Source organism: Branchiostoma belcheri, unplaced genomic scaffold (genome assembly GCF_001625305.1).
Source record: "Branchiostoma belcheri isolate BF01 breed outbred unplaced genomic scaffold, Haploidv18h27 scaffold45, whole genome shotgun sequence".
NCBI classification, from domain to species: domain Eukaryota; kingdom Metazoa; phylum Chordata; class Leptocardii; order Amphioxiformes; family Branchiostomatidae; genus Branchiostoma; species Branchiostoma belcheri.
In genome coordinates, this window is record NW_017804076.1 from 972,595 (window position 1) to 992,850 (window position 20,256).

The following is a 20,256-nucleotide window of genomic DNA, read 5'->3' on the forward strand; positions in this document are numbered from 1 at the left end:
TTAGCGGTGAAACATTCACGGGGAAGCTTGTTCCACAGTGAAGTGGTTCTGGGGAAGAAACTGTCAGCATGACATTTTCTCTTGACTCTTTACTTAGGCCATGTTGATTTGATTATATGGATGACATCCTCTGGGAACCCCAAAACTGATGCGCGCGTGCGAATAAAAAAAAAAGTTTTGAAAAAAAAAAAAAAGTTGCTTTCACTATGAAATCTACGTGGTCATGAAGGTTGAACAAATGGCACAGAATATTTTATGGCGAATAATCTACTCTTCGAATTCATTTCTTTACATTTTTGTCTTTTTTCCTTTGATTCTGGCAGTCTACGACATTGGTATCATTTCTAAATGTTTTCCTTGCAACTTATGGTATATTTTTGCTCATTTTGCAACTGTTTTGCACGATTTACAGTATGGTTGAAAACTTTTTTTTTATTGGAAACGGCCGAAAATTCATGCGCGCGCGGATGTCATCCATATAATCAAATCAACATGGCCTCAGGGAGAAGAAACATTTTCACGAAGAACGTTTGAATCATTGAGGTGCGTCTGTGTGTCAGTAGGCAGAGGCCGCCGACAGAAGAGCTGTTTGAGGCAGCCCTGAAAGTTGGTCCCCATGAGTGCGTAGATGACGGGGTCCAGGGCACTGTTCCCAAAGGTTAGCACACAGGTCCACATACCTGGGGAAAACAACAAGAACAATAGAAAATTAACTGTTACTGCCAAATAACTTCAACAACAACAGGAAATTATCCAGATGATTACTGCCAAGTAACTTAAACAACAACAGAAAGTTAACGTTCACTGTATGATTACTGCCAACTGACTTCAACAACAAGAGAAAATAATTGATTACTGCCAAGTAACTGAAACAACAACAGAAAATGAACGTTCACTGTATGATTACTGCCAAGTAACTTCAACAACAAGAGAAAATAATTGATTACTGCCAAGTAACTTAAACAACAACAGAAAATTAACGTTCACTGTATGATTACTGCCAAGTAACTTCAACAACAAGAGAAAATAATTGATTACTGCCAAGTAACTTAAACAACAACAGAAAATGAACGTTAACTGTATGATTACTGCGAAATAACTTTAACAACAACAGAAAATCGTATGATGACGTTTCTACGGATTTGCTGATATAATTATTGCAACTACGTCTTGATATTTGATTGTACTTTCACGTGAAAATTATAATTTAAGACCAATACTTAGCACACGATTTTAAGTCATGTGATTCAATAGAACAATATCCAGTGTATGCGGTCTATGCTATCCATTTTAGATAACTGCCAGATGTTTTGGGTTGTAAGATCCGCTATACATCTTTGCACATACTAACTACAAGCTTAGCGTATGTGCTTGCTCATAGTTTCACGTACCTACATACTCGGATATGTGTATGTCTGATACTGCGCTGACGAAGTTGTACATGTGAAACGGACCCACACAGATCACGAACGATGACGTCACCATCACCGCCATTTTAGTCACGGTTGTAGAGTCTTTCACATGTTTTCCCACCGCAGCAGAACGAAAAGCCTGATAGCATGGGCAGGTAAAACGCTAGTGAAAAGGGCCGCAGATTTTCTTCGTTCTATGATTCATATTCATATTATCATTATCTATTTGTATTTCAGTATTTTCAAATCGTATATAACAAATAAAGAAACAACCTGACCGTATGTTAGAATAAAATTCAACTAGATTTCAGCTAATTGCTTGTACACAGTCAAAGAAAGCAAAGTAAAGCAATAGGAGACATACAACTAGTGTCTGGTCACCTTATACTACTACTACTATACTACGTTTGCTATTATGAGGTTTGACTTCTTTTTTAAGGCACGGGATAATGAATATACATTGTAGTCCCACGTTCTGTGTAATGAGTGGGTTTTGTGATCTTAGCAGAAACGTAGACTTTTGGTGATCTTTTAATTCGTAGAAGGATATGGAATTTGTGGCAACTGTTTGAAATACTCTGTTTCTGCTGGTCTCATAAAACCCTAAACATTAACGAGTTGCGAGGAAGAGAATGGCTGTAAGAATTCCTACTTACGTCCTGGCTGTGGAGCTTGCGAATGATGAGGAGGTACAAGGTGAAGTTCAGGCAGAGGGGCAGTAGGAAGCCCAGACTGGTGAGGTACAGCCGGTGGGCCCGCTCCGATTGTTCTGGGATGTTGCTCCAGTCCGGCCAGAAGTAGCGGCAAACCGACACGTTTTTATTGTCCACTACTTCATCCACTACGTAGGACGTCACACAGAATGGAAGATTTGCGACAAGGGCCAAGAGAAAAATACTGAAGCAAACTAAAGCAGCCCGTTTCAAACTCTGTCGCTGTCGAGTTTCTATGGGGCGGGCGATAGCTCGGTAGCGCTGGAGGTTGAAGGCGCTGACGAGAAAGAAACTGGCGAACATACTGGTGAATTTTATACACGACTCTGCTTCGCACGAGCCCGGCCCTAAGGTCCACCGCCCGTGCCGGTAGAACTGGATCAAAATCGGGGCCACCATGAGAAGGTTCAGGTCCGAGAACGCGATACTGAAGAGGTAAACGTTGGAGACCGTTCGCATTGAGGGGAAGCGCAAGATGATAAAGATTACCAGAAGGTTTCCTGCGATCCCCACAACTGTAAATGTCGACCCGAGAGCTGTAAGTACGTTTCTCAGGGCCTTTTCCCCATCGGAAAAGTACGAAGACGCAGTGCCTGCACTCATTGTGTCTTACCAGCTTCGAAGTAGGCCCGTATCGGTAAAATCCTCCTATTTCAGCCAGTGGGTCGTTGTTTGCCTCAAGGTACAATGGCTACATGATGTTAGGTTTAAGTTTAAGTTTAAAAGAGAGAATGTTGCCATATCATACCCAGTCGACAGGATAAAAGACAGGATATGACTTGCAAAAATCTAAATCCGTTGATCGTCATACATCGAGTTCAATAGGCTGACCCCATGCTTTGTTTACTTCCTATGTTTGACATAGCCATTAGCTATTACTGCCCAAATGCACGACCGTTAATATGCTAGCACAGATGCTAGTAACACATGGAAGGTGCACGTGTTTTGGAAATGTATTCCAACTGTACATATGGAAATGCTACAAATATAAACATGATTTTTTTATAGACAGAAGTCTGCTACGGTTTAGAAATGTTTTAAGAAATGTTTCAACGGATGGCGTTTTTGTAGCACGCTGTAAACGTTTTACGTTTAGACTCATTATAAAAGATCACTCAGTATCTTGGTTGTCACTAATATCATTAGTAAATGACAGGTCCAAGATAATGGGAGCCCCGGGAAGTGTCTAGTAAATATTTAAATAGCTGTAGCTAAGCTTTGCATTGGGTCACGAGTATTTACTAATCTAATTTGACATGAAACATTTGGATGCTGTTGTGGTCAGGGTTTAGATCATAAAATGCAACTATCCATTACGTCATCTGGCTTATATAATGTGTATTTAATTTGCTGCTGCAGTGACCGGGCATTGCTCTTGTGGGTGATAAACATAATACAGACTGTGCTAACGTTATATCTCTAAACAAAACAAAACAAAACAAAACAACAGAACACTGATTGTGTTCTTACCTGGTGTCTTTTATTACAGGAGGGTGGACTTCCGATTAAACTCTAGGCAACACACCTTAAAGTAAACTTCTTTGTAGTTTTCTATGTAACATTTTAATGATGAAGCTTTTAAATATGAAATACAAAACAGCTTTTATCACTCTGTATTCGAGTAACCGTCAGTTAAAGGTAGCAATTTCTCTTAGTTAAACCCAATATGAAATTCCTTCTTCCTTTCATAGAATGACTCATAAGCAAATTGATGATTGTAGTGTACACAATCACTACAGTGTGTTAGTGAGATATGATACCATCAGTTTGAAGCCTCTAGCAGGCCTCGGGAGGCGGTTTGAAAGAGTAGAAATTGTCCAAATTGAGAGATGAAATGGTCCGCTAGAAAATACATTTTGCTGCACCCATCTACTAGAACTGATTGCTTTGTGAATTCTATTATATAGCTAGCTAGGCTAATCTGGAATTGGACGCCTTTCTGGGTTGTTCAGACAGTACAGGCGGGTCGCTCCTTAACTCCTCCTGTGCGCGGAGAAACAGTTTCTTGATAAAAAACGCCTGCAGCAGTCCAGAACCGATAATCAGCGCACAGATCAACATGCCGAAGTTGTCGATGTTCTTGTTGCTAAACTTTAACGTGAGGGAGTCTTTATGGTACCACTGGGAGATCAGCCCGGCGTGGAGATCCATTCTCTGTACTCTGTCTGATATCTTCTTCAAGGAGGTCTGTAGAAAAATATGTCAAGATCATTAGTGAGGGGTCCTGCCATAACTAATGGACATGCACATGTACATCATGAGAGTTCATCTGTGTTAGTAGTTACATATCTAAAGGCAAAACATTTGTTCCAGTACCGTAAAGTTTTGAAAAGAGAAATGTTCTCACCTAGCTATGGAGCTTTGACCCAGTGTTGACGTCACACCTCATAGAGGTCACGTGACAAGCATCACTGGGTCAGTCTATTGAAGAAGACCAGAGTGACTGGTCTAGGCCAGAACATTTTTTCTTTTTTGTTGGAACAAACGTTTTACCTTTAAACATGTACATGTACATATTATGAAATGCCATATGTTTGAAAAAATTTCATGCAGTGGGCAATACATAGAAGGGTTATTCTCTAGTGTACAGGGATTCGTTTCCTTACATGGAAAGTTCTGTATATTTTCCAAACAATTCCACGTAAAACATCCAGTATATCAAGGAACCGCATGTACATACCGTAACATTGCGCAACTTGTCATGATGAGCGCTGGCCAGTATCATACCCCACATACTCTCGTACTCAACATACATTTCAACGTACACTACCGTCTCTTCTAGTAGATGTTGGTTCTCGAAGCACATTTCATAGGTGCCTGGAGTAAGAAAGAGAACAGGCATTCTGAAAAATAGAGGCAAAGTTGACCAATCAAGAGCCTCCATTTGAAATTGATTTTGAGGCCGTTACACCATGGGCCAGTCAACAAGTTAGATAAAACTGCTTTTGCATTATTGGTGGTTGTCTATTGAACGTGATTAGGTATGTTTTAATAACAGAAACATCTCCATCTGAAATATACTACAATGGGAACCACAATTGGTGATTGTGTATTAAAACACGATTAGATATATTTCAACAACAAAAACATCTTCATCTAAAATATACTACTGTAACAACAGGAACCACAGTTGTAAGGTACGTGTATAGCACAGTTACCTCTCTCTTCACTAGCACTGTCAGTGAATTTTACTTGGAAGTCGTCGTATTCTCCAAAAGCATGCAGCAAGCGTTTTCCGTCCGGACCGCTGACTGTAAGGTGTAGATCGTCCTGGTTCTTTTGATACAAAACCTTTGGGTGTAGGTGTATAAGCAAATAAAATATGGTTAATCTTATATTAAAAGTTCTGTGTTGGTAGACGTCATAATCTGTGTTGGTTATGCCATAAGTTTAAACTGTAATTTCCAACATAAAGAATTGGACTTGCAAAGTTAAAAACTGGAGTTGCACAGTCGAAGAAAATGTGGGCCCAATTCTTTGTGTTGGAAATTACAATTTAAACTTAAGGTCTAACATGGTTAATCTACATCATTTAACAATGCTGATTGTCCATATCGTCTGTATTCTTATATTAGACACCACTAGCCTCTACCAGGCTTCAGGAAGCGGCTGGAAATAGTAGAAATTCGCCAAAAGTTTCGGGATCGGCAAACCTTACTCTAGCGCGAACCAACTCCCCTGGAATATCATCTGTCTATTTTGACAGTTTTTATTCTTTCCAGCCGCTTCTCGAAGCCTGGTAGAGGCTAAGGCACGTGCACCATGTATGATCTGGTAAAAGTTGCTTTGAAAACATGTCCTTCTCCTCAAAGTGTAACGTCCTTGTGACGTCATACGAGTATACACAACACAAATCCAGTAGCAAGGTCACACCCATAGACAGCATACCTCTCTATTTTAGTTACAAAATTGTATGATACTCACAATGTATTGTAGATACATCCCCAGAGCCCTTTCGTCCAACTCCTGGTAAAAACATTCCTTCGAATTGCCTGGAATCTCGATTGAGAAATCAGTGAACGTTTCTCTCAAGCTGTTCCTGTCATACTCGTCTTGATCCCTGTAGGCTACAGAAGACGTCACAAGAACTAGAACAAGTACACAACCGGCCAACATCTTGGTAGAAATTGTAGGTAAGGCTTGCTATCTAAAATACAAGCTGTATTGACTCAGAAATGAGAGTAAAACAATGTTTACAATGCGCAACGCCGAAACATCGTTGCGAATGAATGGTTTGACCTCTAACTCTTGCTCGCTTTTCTAGTTTTTCTGCTTCTCAAATGTGTGACTGAGGTCAAAGGGCTTGCCTGGAATGACCTGGCGGGAATTACAAATACAGTGACTTGCAGATAGAGACAGTATTTGTTGTTTTAAAATTTGAAGGACTGAAACAACAGACAGTGAAACATAGTACAATACTGCAAATGCAGGGCTGGATATGTGTACCAAATCCTGTGTTGCTTTAACAACTATGAATTCCTATGTGCATTGAATATATAAAACATTGTTAGTGTGAACAAGCAAAATTTATTGTGGGTTGACTTATTTCAAAACCTATAATACAAATCAAATTATCGCATAGGTGTATCCGTATAAACAGTGAACAAGTTACAGTTACAGTTTACAAGATTACTTTGAAAACTCACAAAAACTTTTTAGACGCCGTATAGAATTCATTTTAATGTTTCAAATTACCAAACCTACAAAACGTAGGGAAGAAAAATCAAGCATTCATTTATGTAGGACTCTGGATACCATGAACTTTTTATGTGTGAAACAGATTTCTTATAAAATACACTTGGAACAGTCCCGCGCATATAATCATCGCGCACGTTAATATTCCGACGTTGTTGACGTAAGAATTGCTGTAAGTTAGCTCGAACGAGTCCCGGCGATATCGTTGGGAAATTTTCTTAGTATGTAAGTCCATGGATTTTACATTCTCTGCCACTGTCTTCAGAGAATCCTGTGTGGAAAAGAGAAAAATATTTGTCCAATTAAAGGCACCCAGTGCAGTTTTTAGGGCTTGGAAACCCGATTTTTCAAAAGTCAATATTATAGTTACTTAGTTACTTAAGTTGAAACAACACTATCCCAATGTATTGTGACCCTCATGGAGCAAAAATTTCAAAACGTCTGACGGAAAATAGTTAATGGAATGGCCCTGGGCTGATTTTAGGGTACCACCCAGAAAACAAAAGGACTCATCTTGGGGCTTGTTTCTGCAGTTTTAAATGCCCAAAGTATGAAATGCTGATTCAAATGTGCTACCTACCTACCTAATGTTTAGCTAATGTGAAGCAGTATGTGCCAATATCACAAAGATTGCCTTATTCAGGACATTTCCAGTTTTGCTGCCCTGAAATCGCATTGGATGCCTTTAAAGGTACATATTGTTTGTATTTACTAATTATAGGATTCAGTAATTCTCCAAGTAGAGCTTTAGGCTGGCTGCAAAGACAGTATCAAATTGGCAAAACAGTATCTATTTGCCAGACAGTTACCACTCCAGGTTAGGGTGGCGAAAAGAATTCCAGTACAAAAAGAGAGTCCAATAAAAATGCATAAAACACGTCAAAAATAAGAACCCCAAACCTCTGCTTGGAGAGTACACAATGGTATGTTATTTGTCTTGGCCAAGTATACATTATGGACATGCGACACCCTTATAAGATACACAATCTTAGCAATGGCATCTGTCAATTCTTACAGATAAACATTTTATAACTACCAGCACACTACTTTCTAAAAACTCACCGAAACGGATTCTAAAGCTATCTCAGCATCAATTTCAGTGTCATCTTCATAATCCCCAGTAAAGGCGTCTTCTTTCCAAACCTCCATCTCCAGATACACGATGATGTCTTTGATGATGTGATTGTTGAAGAAACAGATGGAATATGTCCCTGGAGGGGGGGGGGGGTTATTAGCAAGGTTGATGACAGTAGGCTTGTATATGCGGTATAAAATTAATCAACGATGAACAACCTCTATTCTGTGTTTAAGTGAATAAAATCTTAGACTACGAGATAAGACAGCATCTCTATTATTATTGGAAACGACATTTTTCTCTAATTTACCGTGGCCGACAGGTACGTACACCGACGCAGGTGTGTACTTGTCGGCTACGGTGCGAATTAATTTACCTCTCTGGTGGGGATCTTCAGTAAAGTCCAAATCAAAACTGTTCGACTCGCCAGTCGTTTGTTTTAGAACCTTCCCCTCTGGGTCTTTGACTATGAATTGTAGTTCATCCAGTATGTCCTCCCTCAAGGCCTATAGGTTCAACATACAACACTACATCAGTTCACTTAACAAGTATATTTAAATTAGGCCACAGCAAGTAAATTGTATGGATGACATCCTCCGCAGACTCCAAATCTAATGCGAGCGGGCGGGCAACAGACATCTTTGCCCATTTCGGCATGTTGACCACTGTCAGAGGGCAACAAAGTTTCTTGTGTTTTTTTTTCCCAAAATCAGGCGAAAATTAATGCGCGCGCTGATGTCATCTATAAAAACTACTTGCTGTGGCCTTACAACAATACAAGATAAATGTCTGATGTTTCTTTCAATATATTGAATATGGCGATGTTATGTAATCGTAGCCTTCACGCTACATACCTTATTTTACATAGGGTTTACATAGTAGTAACGTTATTTGGTTGTTCCATCACTTGCTGCCGAAGTTTTTGAAAAGCTATAAGGAACAATATTACGTCTTTAACGCTGTCACATATTTGATACGTCATCACTCACAGCACGTCGGCAGATCGTACTGCGCCTGCGCAAACCCCCCTACTAGTATTTTTCACGGTTTTCGTTGGATTTTTGGTCAACGTTGCGTCAGAATTTTCCCTGTTGCAGACGGTATTTTTTCAGACACAATATTTGGAAACTATAGACGGAATGTTGACCTTATATATGCGAATACGACCTGATATGAGATGTTCTGCCGAAGTGCTATGTACAATGCACTACGGGTTTCGCGCAGGTAGGTGCAGTTCTGCCGACGTGCTATCACTCACACTCACCGTGTACTGGATATACATGGTTTCTACGTCGTCGTCGACCGGCTGGTAGAAACACTCCTTCCCCCGTCTCCGTACCACTACCGACAGGTCTGAGTACACCTCGCCCGTCAGGTCGAACAAATCCCGGGCACTGGCGCGGGCCAACACCACGGTCATTATCAGTAACCTCACGGTCAACATTTCTGATAATGGCTTGAAATTGAGATGATCTTTGTAAGGGAATTAAATGTGCTCAACAAACACAAACATAAGAGGCTTTTTGCTACACTGAGTGCCCATTTTTCTGTGCCCTTTGACATCAGCTGACAGGTTTTTCTTGTTTTTAAAGGCTACGTGGCAAAGCGCCAAAACATGTAAGCATCGTTTAATCTACAGAATTATAGACATACCAGATAGTGGTCGTTGAAAATATGATCCCTGTGGTCCATTTGTGTTGGAATAAAGTTCAGCGTCGTACTATGACATACAGAGGTATTGGGGAAGGATACGAAGGCCTTAATCTAACGCCAACTTTCTGATAGTACGTTATCACACAATTAAAACAACAGCAGTGAAAATGTACATTTTCATGAGAGAAGTATATTACAGCAGTGAAAAATCTATGCTTAGAAAACGTATATTTTGATACATACCATCCCTTTTGAAATATGATTATACTGTACAGCGTCAATGATTCTTTCTCACACCATTTAGCAAAACTAATTTATCAACGATTACATAAAGATATAACTTTATTGCACAACAGTTGTACATACAGGATATAAAGTATGGCATCTACTAGTACATATTAACTACATGTCCATAAGGCTATCCTAACTAATACAAGACTGGGTGGCTAGTATGGAATAGGAATGAACTGAATTCCTTATATAGGCTGCATATAGAATGATAATGAAGACGTCGACGTAACTTGAATCCCCCTTGCGTAATCTTAATCTTCTCTACGTAATCCTAATCTCCCTTAAGCCGAAGCAGACGTTCCTCTCACACTGTGTGATGCAAATAATTTCCGTACGAAGTAAACCTGCAACAGTCCTGAGCCGACTATCAATACACAGTTACACAGCCCCATCCTGGTCACGTAGTTCAGGCTGGAGGACACGGTATAGAAGTCCACTAGTTTGTGCAGCTTGATGATTTTGGTGATGTAACCGATGTCTTTAACATTGTCAGCCACATGGTTCAGCGAAGTCTGTGTAATAAAAAATGTGAAGTTGCAATGAGTTATGTAAATGCAGACCTAATTTGCATAATTACTGAGAAAATGCTATAGTTTCAAAGTGGTAACTGCCAAGAACTTCATACATGGAAATGAACACCATTTAACATAACGTATTCAAATCAGGACCTCATTTGCATAAATTATGATAAAATGCTAGAATAGCCTTCTTTGTTACATAAGACTGTCACTGGGTAGAGAATATGATAAACTAATTTTATCCATGCAAATGAGGATCTTATTTGCACAAATAATCACCGTAGGAAATGTATAATTAGTCAGCCGTAAAGGTAAACATTATGTGGCGAAGGTATGAGATCCTAGAACTCTGTTTTGTCTAATTTTTTTCCATGGCACTGATACAAAATCCGCAATTTTGGCAATGATATCGCTCTAATAACAGAAGGCATAACTCACAGTGATTTGTCCCAGTCCCATGGCTTCCATCTCCTGAGGAGACTGTATTTGTCTGTACTTCTCCCAGTCCTCCAGACGGTACACGGCCACGTACAGGTACACCAGCTTGTTGTACAGCTTACTGGGGTTAGACAGGCAGATACTGAAGGTACCTGTGCAAACATGATGTACATTTAGGTGAGCTCAGATACTACTATAATGGCTTAAGTATATATTTAATTTGAATACTGGCCTCACTGCTGCCTGACATGTAATAGAGAAACAAATATTTCAAATTTAATTCTATTTGCTTGCAAAATCTTGCCCGAATGTACACTGTCAAAGACAATAAAACTGCTGTTTGTTTAGTCAACTATTAAGTGTTACATTCGCTATTATGAGGTTTGACTTCTTCGAAAAAAAATCTTTGAAGACATAGTCCCAAACGCACGCGTTCTGCATAACTAGTGTGTTTTGTGATCTTTATAGAAATGAAGACTTTCGGTGGTCTTCTATTTATATGAAAACTTGGGAAAATCGTAGCAGTAACTGTTTAAGATAAATATGTAGCTGATACCAGCACCAAGAGAATGTACCTGGGACGTCTTGTTTCTTCATGTCGTACTCAAACTTGTCCATACTCTCAGCCTGAGTGAAGTTCAGTAACGTTTTCTTCGGATCGTGGACCGTGAAAATAACCTTCTTATCAGTTCCATCGGTCCTCAACACCTGTAAATTAAGATAAATATCATATAAGTGATGAATGCAAGCAATAATAGGAAAAATTCTGATAGTCTCCTTCTCTTGCAATCATTCATTTTTTTTTTCAGTCCAACTTTTGTCTTTCTATTGTCCGTCTATTTTTGGACCACAAAAAGGCCACAAGGTCATTTTGTCACTATATACTATAGGACGCAATTATCAGAATCAAGATGGCGCTATATGATGGCTATATGATGGCTATATTGACGTGAATACATGTACGTGAAAACTAGGGCTAGTTGTTATTGTACATGTAAGTACATATCGTGTTGTGGTGGCTTGTGGCTGGGTAATTGCCCGATATAAATGATCATGTACGTATTAAAAACCTATTCCATATCTTCTAGCATATAGCATGTAGAAAACATGTATGTAGCATGATTGTGAATAGCTCAACCGTGTCTTACCTGGAAGTTAGCGTGCAGTGTCGCGTTTTCTCCCACGAACTGATAGAAACATTCGGGTTTGGAAGTGCCTATGGACAGGGAGAAGTCAGACTCCACTCCTGGTAGAGCATTTGAGTCAAACTCTTGGTCTTCATCCCACGCAGAGACTAGACACTCACAGGTTAAGGAGAGGACCAGAAATTGGACTGTAACGCCCTTCATGTTTCAGGTGTGTACGTGCCCGGAAGACACGCCTTCCTTAAGTGTACACTACTGGTGAGGGTCATACCTTAACGGGTCAGCGCACAGGTAAAACTGAACCTACCTGACAGGTCTAGTTGCACAGGTGTGTCATTTGCACATTTTAGGCGGCAAATTTAAAGTTGCAATGATAACTACACTTAGTTCATGATGTCAACCTATGGGTTATAATATCGAAACACGTCGTTTTATTGATCTAAGGTGCAGTGGTATAGGCTGGGGAATATACTGGCAAATTTGAGCGTGCAATCATGAATGATATGTCAATAAGAGCTGCTTTACTATGGAACCGATTTATAGATATTGTTGCTTGCTTCTTGACAACTTTCAGTGAGATAGTGGAAGGAAATTTGTCTAGAAATATTTGTGGCTGAATTTGGCAGGGTTTATTGCAAAAGAGCAATGTACATTCAACATTAAGTACCAACGATGACGTTTATTCCGGTTTACTTTTAAAAGAATCATACAACTCTTCTCATCATTCAATATGAAAACATTATTCTTATGGTATCGCTTCAACTCACAGTACATGTCTTGTAGCAGATAAAATGGCAACATGTTTGCAAAGTTACTGATATAAGAGCGTTATCAAACATGTGATAAAACGTACATAACATAGTTATTTCTTGGTTATACATGCATGTTTTAAATCACTAACCTTGCAATGTATTCAATATTTTCCTCATAATTATATGATATTTAACCACGTCTGTATTTATCTTATATCACAGCTGAGCACAAATATGTAGGTATCATTTAGTGCTGCATAATGGATGAATATGCCGTAAGCAATTGACAAAATATTGAGTATTTCGAAAATCATCACTTGCGTAAGTTGTGTGTACTAGCATCCCTCCTACCACCCCCGCTGCCACCACTGTTACTCTAGCCTACGTTACATCAACATTCCTTCTATCATGTCTTGTTTTTCGTGCCTCGGACGTTGGGTGTCTCAAACATCCTCCTGACGAAGAAGACCTGCAGCATGCCTGACCCTATGATCGCCACGCAGCTCATGAACCCCAGCCGGTCCACGTACGTGAGGTTGGACTGCACGGTCAGGAAGTCTGAGAACATGCGCCGCTTGACCACCTCAACTTGCAGACGCACCAGTGTGAAGAGTGTGCGCAGTTTACCTAGGGATTCCTGTTAGAAAGTAAAAAAAAGACTAGGAGTTGTCTAAAGCCCATTTGAAACAATCAGAACCTTCCCCTGAACACCAGCCGACCAAGGTTGACTGAAGTTGGAGAGCAGTCTGCCCACGCCTATCTTTCGATATGAGTCGATTTGTGTTAGATTTGAGTCAAATTTGGCTGCCAACAAGGCCCTGGACTACTTCCGAACACCAGTAAACCACAAGACAACCATGAACGAACCTCCCGTCAACACCCGAATGTTTTAAACATTTTGAAACTAGCTTTCTTTTGGCGCAGCCGAACACCAGCCGACCCAGCCAACCTTGCTCCACTTCCCAAAATGCTTCCTGAATGGCACATTTTGTATCGTTCTTATGCCACATAATGCTTCTTTAACTAGCCTCTACCTGGCTTCGGGAGGCGGCTGGAAAGAGAAGAAAATTGTCCATATAGAGAGATATCATGCCGTGGGAGTTGGTCCGCTACTCTATGTAACCCCTGGCGTGTTATCTCTCTCTATTTGGCCAATTTCTACTCTTTCCAGCCGCCTCCCGAAGCCTGGTAGAGGCTATTCTTTAACAATTACTTCATGTGGTGCATGGTTCTATAGAGAGTTACTATTATTATTATTATTAACCATGAAAGGAGTATCCGAAATGTTCCATGGTAGTTACTAGTATACTTACCGTCATATGAGTTTTGTCCAGGTCCTCTAGCAGTGCCTCCGGTAGTGCCTCTATGTTCTCCAGCCAGTTCACATTGGTTACCGTCAGGCTGACGTCCACCAGCCGCGCGAACAGTTTGTTCAGATTGTAGAAACAAATCTTGTAGGTGCCTGGGACTGGGGCAAGGACAAATATTAGTAACTACAATATAACCCAAGACTTTGAACTACATTTTATAACTACATTTTATGTATATAGAGAAATATAGAATTATCGTGCTTTGCGTGCTGTCTTCAGCAAAAAATTCCTTCAGTTTCAATTCGCAACAAGCTAAAATCTACACCAGTTCTTATCGAGCTAACTAGTAGTATCTAAAACTGTGATGTTCATAACATGGGAAATAAATTTAGGAGTGTTGGTGCAGTATGGAAGAAGGTCGGTAGGTGGCTGAGATCTGATTTGACAGTTTATGTTGTCGACACTAAATCATACACAAAATAGCTCATCACAATTCCTCCGTAGGTTCTACATTAAAACTCATGTTTTTGGCACACAATGGCATATTCTTTCTAGTTATTTAGTAAGTATTTTTTTCACTTTTAAGTGATACTATTCAAAACAGTAAAGAGAATTTTTCTTTATGACTTAAAAAACAACTTTAACTAATCATACATCCTCCTGATCTACATAGTTAGCAAGTAGCAAGAGGAACCCAAATTTACTATTTTTTTGTGTTAGATGTCTATAGATGTGCGTTTGTAAACGCATGACCTGTGCTTGCCATAGCCCAATTACTTCTGTTGTCTGTCAGTTTATGATGTTAACATATGGGTCCATGTGTTATACCATTGGAACACAGCATTTTAGGGTTATACCATTGGAACACATGATATAGGCTGGGGAGTGCATCGCGTACTTCAAGTTGTCTTGCATAATCGCTATGATGATGAGAAGCATTAAACACCACTTACTGTTTCCGTCTGGCTCAATACTGCTTCCATCAGAAGTAACCACTCTTCTCTCTATTTCTGTGCCGCTTGGATCCCACATTTTCACCACAACTTTTTCGTCAGTGCCTGTATCCTTCAGAAGCTGCACAGACACACAGAAAGGGACAGATTTTCAATGGTAGTTACCAAGACGCTAAGGGTTAGGAGATCGAAATAGTTAGAGGTGAAAAAGATATCGTCCAGGTGCAGCTAGAGACTAACAAACTGTTCTCGCTTAGCATGGACCAACTCCTCTGGCATACAATTTATTTATCTGGCAAATTTCACTCTTTCCAGCTGCTCCTCCAAGCCTGGTATAGGCTAATTTTAACACACGAGATTCGTACTTTATCTCGATTTACAAATGTTTGAAAAAAAATGTCGTATTCTTACCTCGAAGCTGACCTCCATTTTGGCATCTTCTCCCACATGTTGGTAGAAACATTCTATTTTTCTGGCAGGAATCTCGATGGCTACATGGAAGAACACTTCCCTGTCGTCTGAATGGGCATACTCATCTAGTTTCGCTGCCAACTCCAACTCTTTATCTCCAGCACCGATAGAAATTATCGCGCATAATACAAAAAACTGAGCGAGTGTCATGTCGGATGTGTCTACAGCTCGAGTACTACAGAATACTAAAGCTGAAATTGTCTGAACTACTTGGAAGAAGAGCGACCCGGTCGAGTGACAGCCAAAACCGGTTTTGTTGGTCCACAGACTATTTAAAGGAGCAACATGTAACATTTTTCACAAAAATTGAAGCCTTTTTATTGAAAAAAGAATAGTCGTGTGAATGTAATTAAATTCCACTTTGGAACATATTTATGCAATTGTCTCTCATATTTCTGATATTTATGGTTGGAGCTTGAACAGTCCACACGAGGCGTCCTCAGTTTGTGGTGCCACCACAAACTAACGTACCAGAATGTAAACAAACATGGGTGATGGCTAGCTGTGTTTCGAACTTTTAAACACACTCGTAAGGCGTCATATTTTGTCACTATTCAAGTTCCCATCTACAAAAGATACCACGAATAGTTTATCATGACAAAGCTAGTACCAGGTGTGAAATACAACTGTACTAGTAATTTTGGTTACCATATATCATCATTCGCCTATATCTAACAGCGCCGCCTGTTCGCTTTTGTGTAAATTACAACCACATTTGGGTTTTGTGTTACTTACGAGATCATTAAACGTTTGTAATTACAGCATCATGACTAATGGTGGGTACTAAATACACCTTTTTCTGATATGACTTTTGACGTTACTTGAATACGTGATGGCTTGATTTCCCTACATTTGGACCCAAAACCGATACCTAGGCAGTAATGCATGTGCATCCTTTTTTTATAAATTAGTTGAAAAATACGCAGATGCATATGCTTATTACAGACAAATAGAATTTAATGACATAATCCATTCACAGACTTATGTATATTATACACACATACACCTTCACGGCAAAAAACACGCAGATACAGGCATGTTTTCAGCAAATTACTTGCAAACGGTCCGTACAAACACATAAGTAAATTATCAAATGATATAAACATCCTTCCTTCTTTCTTTCTTTCGTTCCTTCCTGCCTTCCTTCCATCCATCCTTTCATCCACTCACCCATCCATCCTTCGTTCCATCCATCTCCCCTTCCTCTATCACTTCCATCCGTCCTTCCTTCCTCCCTTCCCTTGCCAAACATCCATCCATCCATCCTTCCTCCATTCCATCCTTCCCTCCTTCATTCCATCCATCCATACATTCATCCTTCTTTCCTTCCTTCCTCCCTTCCAAACATCTCTCCATCCATCCTTCCTTCCCTCCTTCATTCCATCCATCCATCCTTCCTTCCTTCTTTCCCTCCATCCATCCATCCTTCCCTCCTTCCTTCCTTCCCTCCATCCTTCCCTCCCTCCTTTCCTTTCTCCCTTCCTTCCATCCGTCCTTCCTTCCTCTCTTCCCTTGCCAAACATCTCTCCATCCATCCATCCATCCATCCATCCTTCCTTCCTCCATTCCATCCTTCCTCCATTCCATCCTTCCCTCCTTCATTCCATCCATACATTCATTCTTCTTTCCCTCCTTCCTCCCTTCCTCCCTTCCAAACATCTCTCCATCCATCCATCCATCCATCCTCCCTTCCTTCCTTCTTCCCTCCATCCTTCCCTCCCTCCCTCCTTCCTTCCATCACGCCTTGTTGGTTGTCCCGCGGACATGTTTCGTCTCGAACAGTTTCCTGACGAAGTAGACCTGCAGCATGCCTGATCCTATGATGGCCAGACAGCTCATCAGGCCCAGGTTGTCTACATAGCTCAGGTTGGACTTGACGGTCAGGAAGTCTGCGTACAGACGAACTTTGTTTCTCATGGTCTGTAGTTTTACCCAGCTGACGGACTCATCCAGTCTGTCCAGGGACTCCTGGTACATGAAAACAACAAGAACAACATGTGTTTGATTGAATTTTCTAGAAATTTGGTCAAACGACACAGGGTTTATCTACAACTAGCAACACAGAAACAATTAACAAACAATGGTGTTGTCTTGCTTGTTTGTTTTTCTATGTAGCGCAAATTCCATGCTGTCATGCATGTACAGCGATCTAATACACATCTGTAGTCTACAGATCTTGTTGAGTTGCCGACATAGTTTGTACGATGCTTCATTTAATCTAGAAGCAAAACATGGACCGTGACTTGGTCTTGTTCTTATCATCTACACTTAACTTAGAAATTATCAGAAGAATCATTTTCTTCGTAGATTTACACTTAAATTTATGATCTTCCAAGTGGCAAAATGTGGTGTCATCAGAAAGTAGTTGTATTTAACAAGGTTTATCCGTAAGTAGCTCTAACAATTTGTAAGTGAAGTTACCATGATGAGAGTTTTATCCAGGTCCTGTAACGTGTCCTCCGGTAGGTTATCCCTGTACTCCAGCCAGTTCACACTCTTCACACGCACACTGATGTCTACAAGCCGCGCGAAGATGTTGTCCAAGTTGTAGAAACAAATCTTAAAGATGCCCGGTGCTTTGATAAGAAGAGAGGAGAGAGGAAGCGGTGATTAACAGCATATGATAAATAGTATTGTTGTAATATATACAATTTTAGCACGAGAATGTAGCGTTTCAGTGTTCAATACTCCATGTTTTATACCCTATAGACCACATTTGTTAACATGTGCATTTAGCCAAAATAGACCATAATGTTAACTAGAATAAAAACAGTTTTCGAGAGCGGCAAACTCTTCTCTTACTTAGCGTGGACCAACTCCCCTAGCACATTACATGGCCAATTTCTACACTTTGCAGCCGCTTCCCGAAGCCTGGTAGAGCTGCTACAGGAAGTGCACATTTGCCCCCAATTGTTTCTAGTGTGCATAAATGTTCGAGTAGATAAAAACATTGCCAGCTTACTTACTGTTGAGTCTGTCACCTTCTCCAAGATCCCGCACTGCTTCCCCGGAATTACCTATCCGCTCTGCGAATTCTTCTCCATTTGGGTCGAATATTTTCATCACAATGTTTTGATCCGTGTTGTATCCCTTTAATACCTGTACAAAGCACAGTGTCTTGGTGATGCAATTATGGTTAATAATTATAAGTTTAAGACAGATAAACGTCAAACATTGGGAGAAGGATAGTTGCTAGCAAATGTACGGAGGATAAAAACTGTTTTCTCTAGCTTTGCAAATGGTTCAAAATGTTGCATATCTTACCTTGAATTCAACGTACAGCTTGGCGTTCTCTCCCACATACTGATAGAAGCATTCTGCGTATCTGTTCGGTATTTCTATAGCAACGTGGAAAGACACCTGCTTGTGTTCTGGTAGGTCTTCGTTCAGCTCAGATAGTCTGTCTTCTACCTCTTGGTTTGTAGCTACAACAATGATCATTGTACAAAGTACGAAATACCGAGCGAGTCTCATGTTGGATAGTGCAAATTTTCCCCTCAGAAAATGTTATTGTCTGACCTAATTTTAAGAGAGAGAGAGAGAGAGAAGTAATGAGGTGACCAGGAAAACAGGTTTTAAGTTTACTGGTCCATATAGCTTGGGTGATTCCATTCAGGAGCTTTTGAAGGGGTGGAAGGGGTAGAATTTCTATCTATTTATGAAGGTACTTTAGTCGGCTTCTTTCTCATTGTGATGATATGGTGTTATGTATATTCTACGCTGGGGTCTTCCCCATAGGAGACTTTGAAAAGCGATAAGTTTCACCTCCTATAAGAATTCCCCATAAAAATTCCCCTGGTTTTACTTTTTTTTTGCAAAATTAATGTCTGACGTATTCTTATTGCCGTTATCCTGTCAAATAACAACATTGAAGTGTGCTCCTGAGATCCTCGGCTCAAGGACGATTTTCTTCTGCTGGCTAACACCAACACCATGTTCTATTCCCCCTATGGGGCTATCTAATATTCAAGCAGATGTTGGGAGGCTAAATGGTAACGTTTTCCTAGCTGCCCGTTTCCGTCACAAACCATCTGCCACTATATGTTAAGGACGCGGTTTGTAACAGAAACTGGAAGCTAGGAAAATATTTAGCCTCCCAACATGAGCGCATACAGATTATGTTCTATCCAGGGATCTTAAGAAGGCTTTCCCGCCATTTATTTATCGTGAGAATAAACATTCAACGTTGGGGCCACTTGCTATGAATTCGAACCAAGAACCTCAGTCCTGCATCCAACATCCAAAACGCTATTCGTGAAAACTTTGTGTGTAATAGGAATTGTATATATGTATATTTTTCATTTTCTTTAAGATTGAATTTCTCTTCGTAATTAGATCAGCAGCACCACATTAATTAGACAAGGCTGTCTTGCACACCTGTGTAAAAACATTGAGCATGGTTCCTTCAAAATGGCGGTTTGGCAGGACGAGAATTCTCCGAGATGTTATTTTTGTGCAACTTTCAGGGTACTTTCTCGAGTTTTTATCGGAGGAATGTCTTTCTAAAGTGTGGAGTACAATGTTGGGAACTTTTCACGGTAGAATTATGCCGTTCTCGTGATGTATCGAGGAGAAAATGCGGATGTTCCCGCTCCGGTGAATCTTCGAGAAGACAAGATGGCGATGTGTGTTGGGAGACAAGGGCGGTTCAAAGGCGACTTCTTCTTCTACGCTTTTTAGTACAGGTAAGAGACAAACTATTTGGCTAAAATCGTTCCGTAGAAAACAATACAGTATTGACAAGAACTCATATTCAGAAAAAAATGATCTAACGTTATTTCTCTAAATTATGAGCGGCCATTCTTGATTTGAGACAAGCTTTGAAAAGAG

At 40.2% G+C, this 20,256-nt stretch overlaps 6 protein-coding genes across 7 annotated transcripts; all 6 read right to left on the reverse strand.

Moving 5' to 3' along the window:
* Positions 1–434: 434 nt before the first annotated feature.
* Positions 435–2,802, reverse strand: LOC109478738 (delta-type opioid receptor-like). The gene is made up of 3 exons (XM_019780456.1): positions 2,069–2,802; positions 1,392–1,551; positions 435–680 (listed from the first exon to the last, which is right to left on the reverse strand). Exons 1-3 carry the CDS (start codon positions 2,726–2,728, stop codon positions 499–501), a joined length of 1,002 nt encoding a protein of 333 aa, XP_019636015.1. The 5' UTR covers positions 2,729–2,802; the 3' UTR covers positions 435–498.
* Positions 2,803–3,674: 872 nt separating this feature from the next.
* LOC109478734 lies at positions 3,675–5,500 on the reverse strand. Its single transcript, XM_019780453.1, has 3 exons — positions 5,284–5,500; positions 4,806–4,942; positions 3,675–4,312 (listed from the first exon to the last, which is right to left on the reverse strand). The coding sequence occupies exons 2-3, from the start codon at positions 4,929–4,931 to the stop codon at positions 4,037–4,039; spliced, it is 402 nt and encodes a 133-aa protein (XP_019636012.1). The 5' UTR covers positions 4,932–4,942; positions 5,284–5,500; the 3' UTR covers positions 3,675–4,036.
* Positions 5,501–6,793: 1,293 nt separating this feature from the next.
* On the reverse strand, positions 6,794–9,444 carry LOC109478725. Of its 2 annotated transcripts, none has more exons than XM_019780440.1 (4): positions 9,160–9,444; positions 8,272–8,401; positions 7,883–7,989; positions 6,794–7,091 (listed from the first exon to the last, which is right to left on the reverse strand). In XM_019780440.1, the coding sequence occupies exons 1-4, from the start codon at positions 9,337–9,339 to the stop codon at positions 6,891–6,893; spliced, it is 618 nt and encodes a 205-aa protein (XP_019635999.1). In that variant the 5' UTR covers positions 9,340–9,444; the 3' UTR covers positions 6,794–6,890. The 2 variants fall into 2 exon arrangements, with proteins under 2 accessions (XP_019635999.1, XP_019635998.1); XM_019780439.1 differs by having other exon boundaries at positions 7,883–8,031.
* A 274-nt stretch (positions 9,445–9,718) lies between these two features.
* Positions 9,719–12,460, reverse strand: LOC109478723 (transmembrane emp24 domain-containing protein 6-like). Its single transcript, XM_019780437.1, has 4 exons — positions 11,944–12,460; positions 11,371–11,503; positions 10,796–10,947; positions 9,719–10,351 (listed from the first exon to the last, which is right to left on the reverse strand). Exons 1-4 carry the CDS (start codon positions 12,142–12,144, stop codon positions 10,121–10,123), a joined length of 717 nt encoding a protein of 238 aa, XP_019635996.1. The 5' UTR covers positions 12,145–12,460; the 3' UTR covers positions 9,719–10,120.
* A 94-nt stretch (positions 12,461–12,554) lies between these two features.
* Positions 12,555–15,624, reverse strand: LOC109478722 (transmembrane emp24 domain-containing protein 6-like). The gene is made up of 4 exons (XM_019780436.1): positions 15,367–15,624; positions 14,956–15,076; positions 14,006–14,160; positions 12,555–13,329 (listed from the first exon to the last, which is right to left on the reverse strand). The coding sequence occupies exons 1-4, from the start codon at positions 15,574–15,576 to the stop codon at positions 13,099–13,101; spliced, it is 717 nt and encodes a 238-aa protein (XP_019635995.1). The 5' UTR covers positions 15,577–15,624; the 3' UTR covers positions 12,555–13,098.
* Positions 15,625–17,145: 1,521 nt separating this feature from the next.
* Positions 17,146–18,986, reverse strand: LOC109478721 (transmembrane emp24 domain-containing protein 6-like). The gene is made up of 4 exons (XM_019780433.1): positions 18,691–18,986; positions 18,393–18,525; positions 17,848–18,002; positions 17,146–17,394 (listed from the first exon to the last, which is right to left on the reverse strand). Exons 1-4 carry the CDS (start codon positions 18,898–18,900, stop codon positions 17,164–17,166), a joined length of 729 nt encoding a protein of 242 aa, XP_019635992.1. The 5' UTR covers positions 18,901–18,986; the 3' UTR covers positions 17,146–17,163.
* Between the last annotated feature and the right edge of the window lie 1,270 nt (positions 18,987–20,256).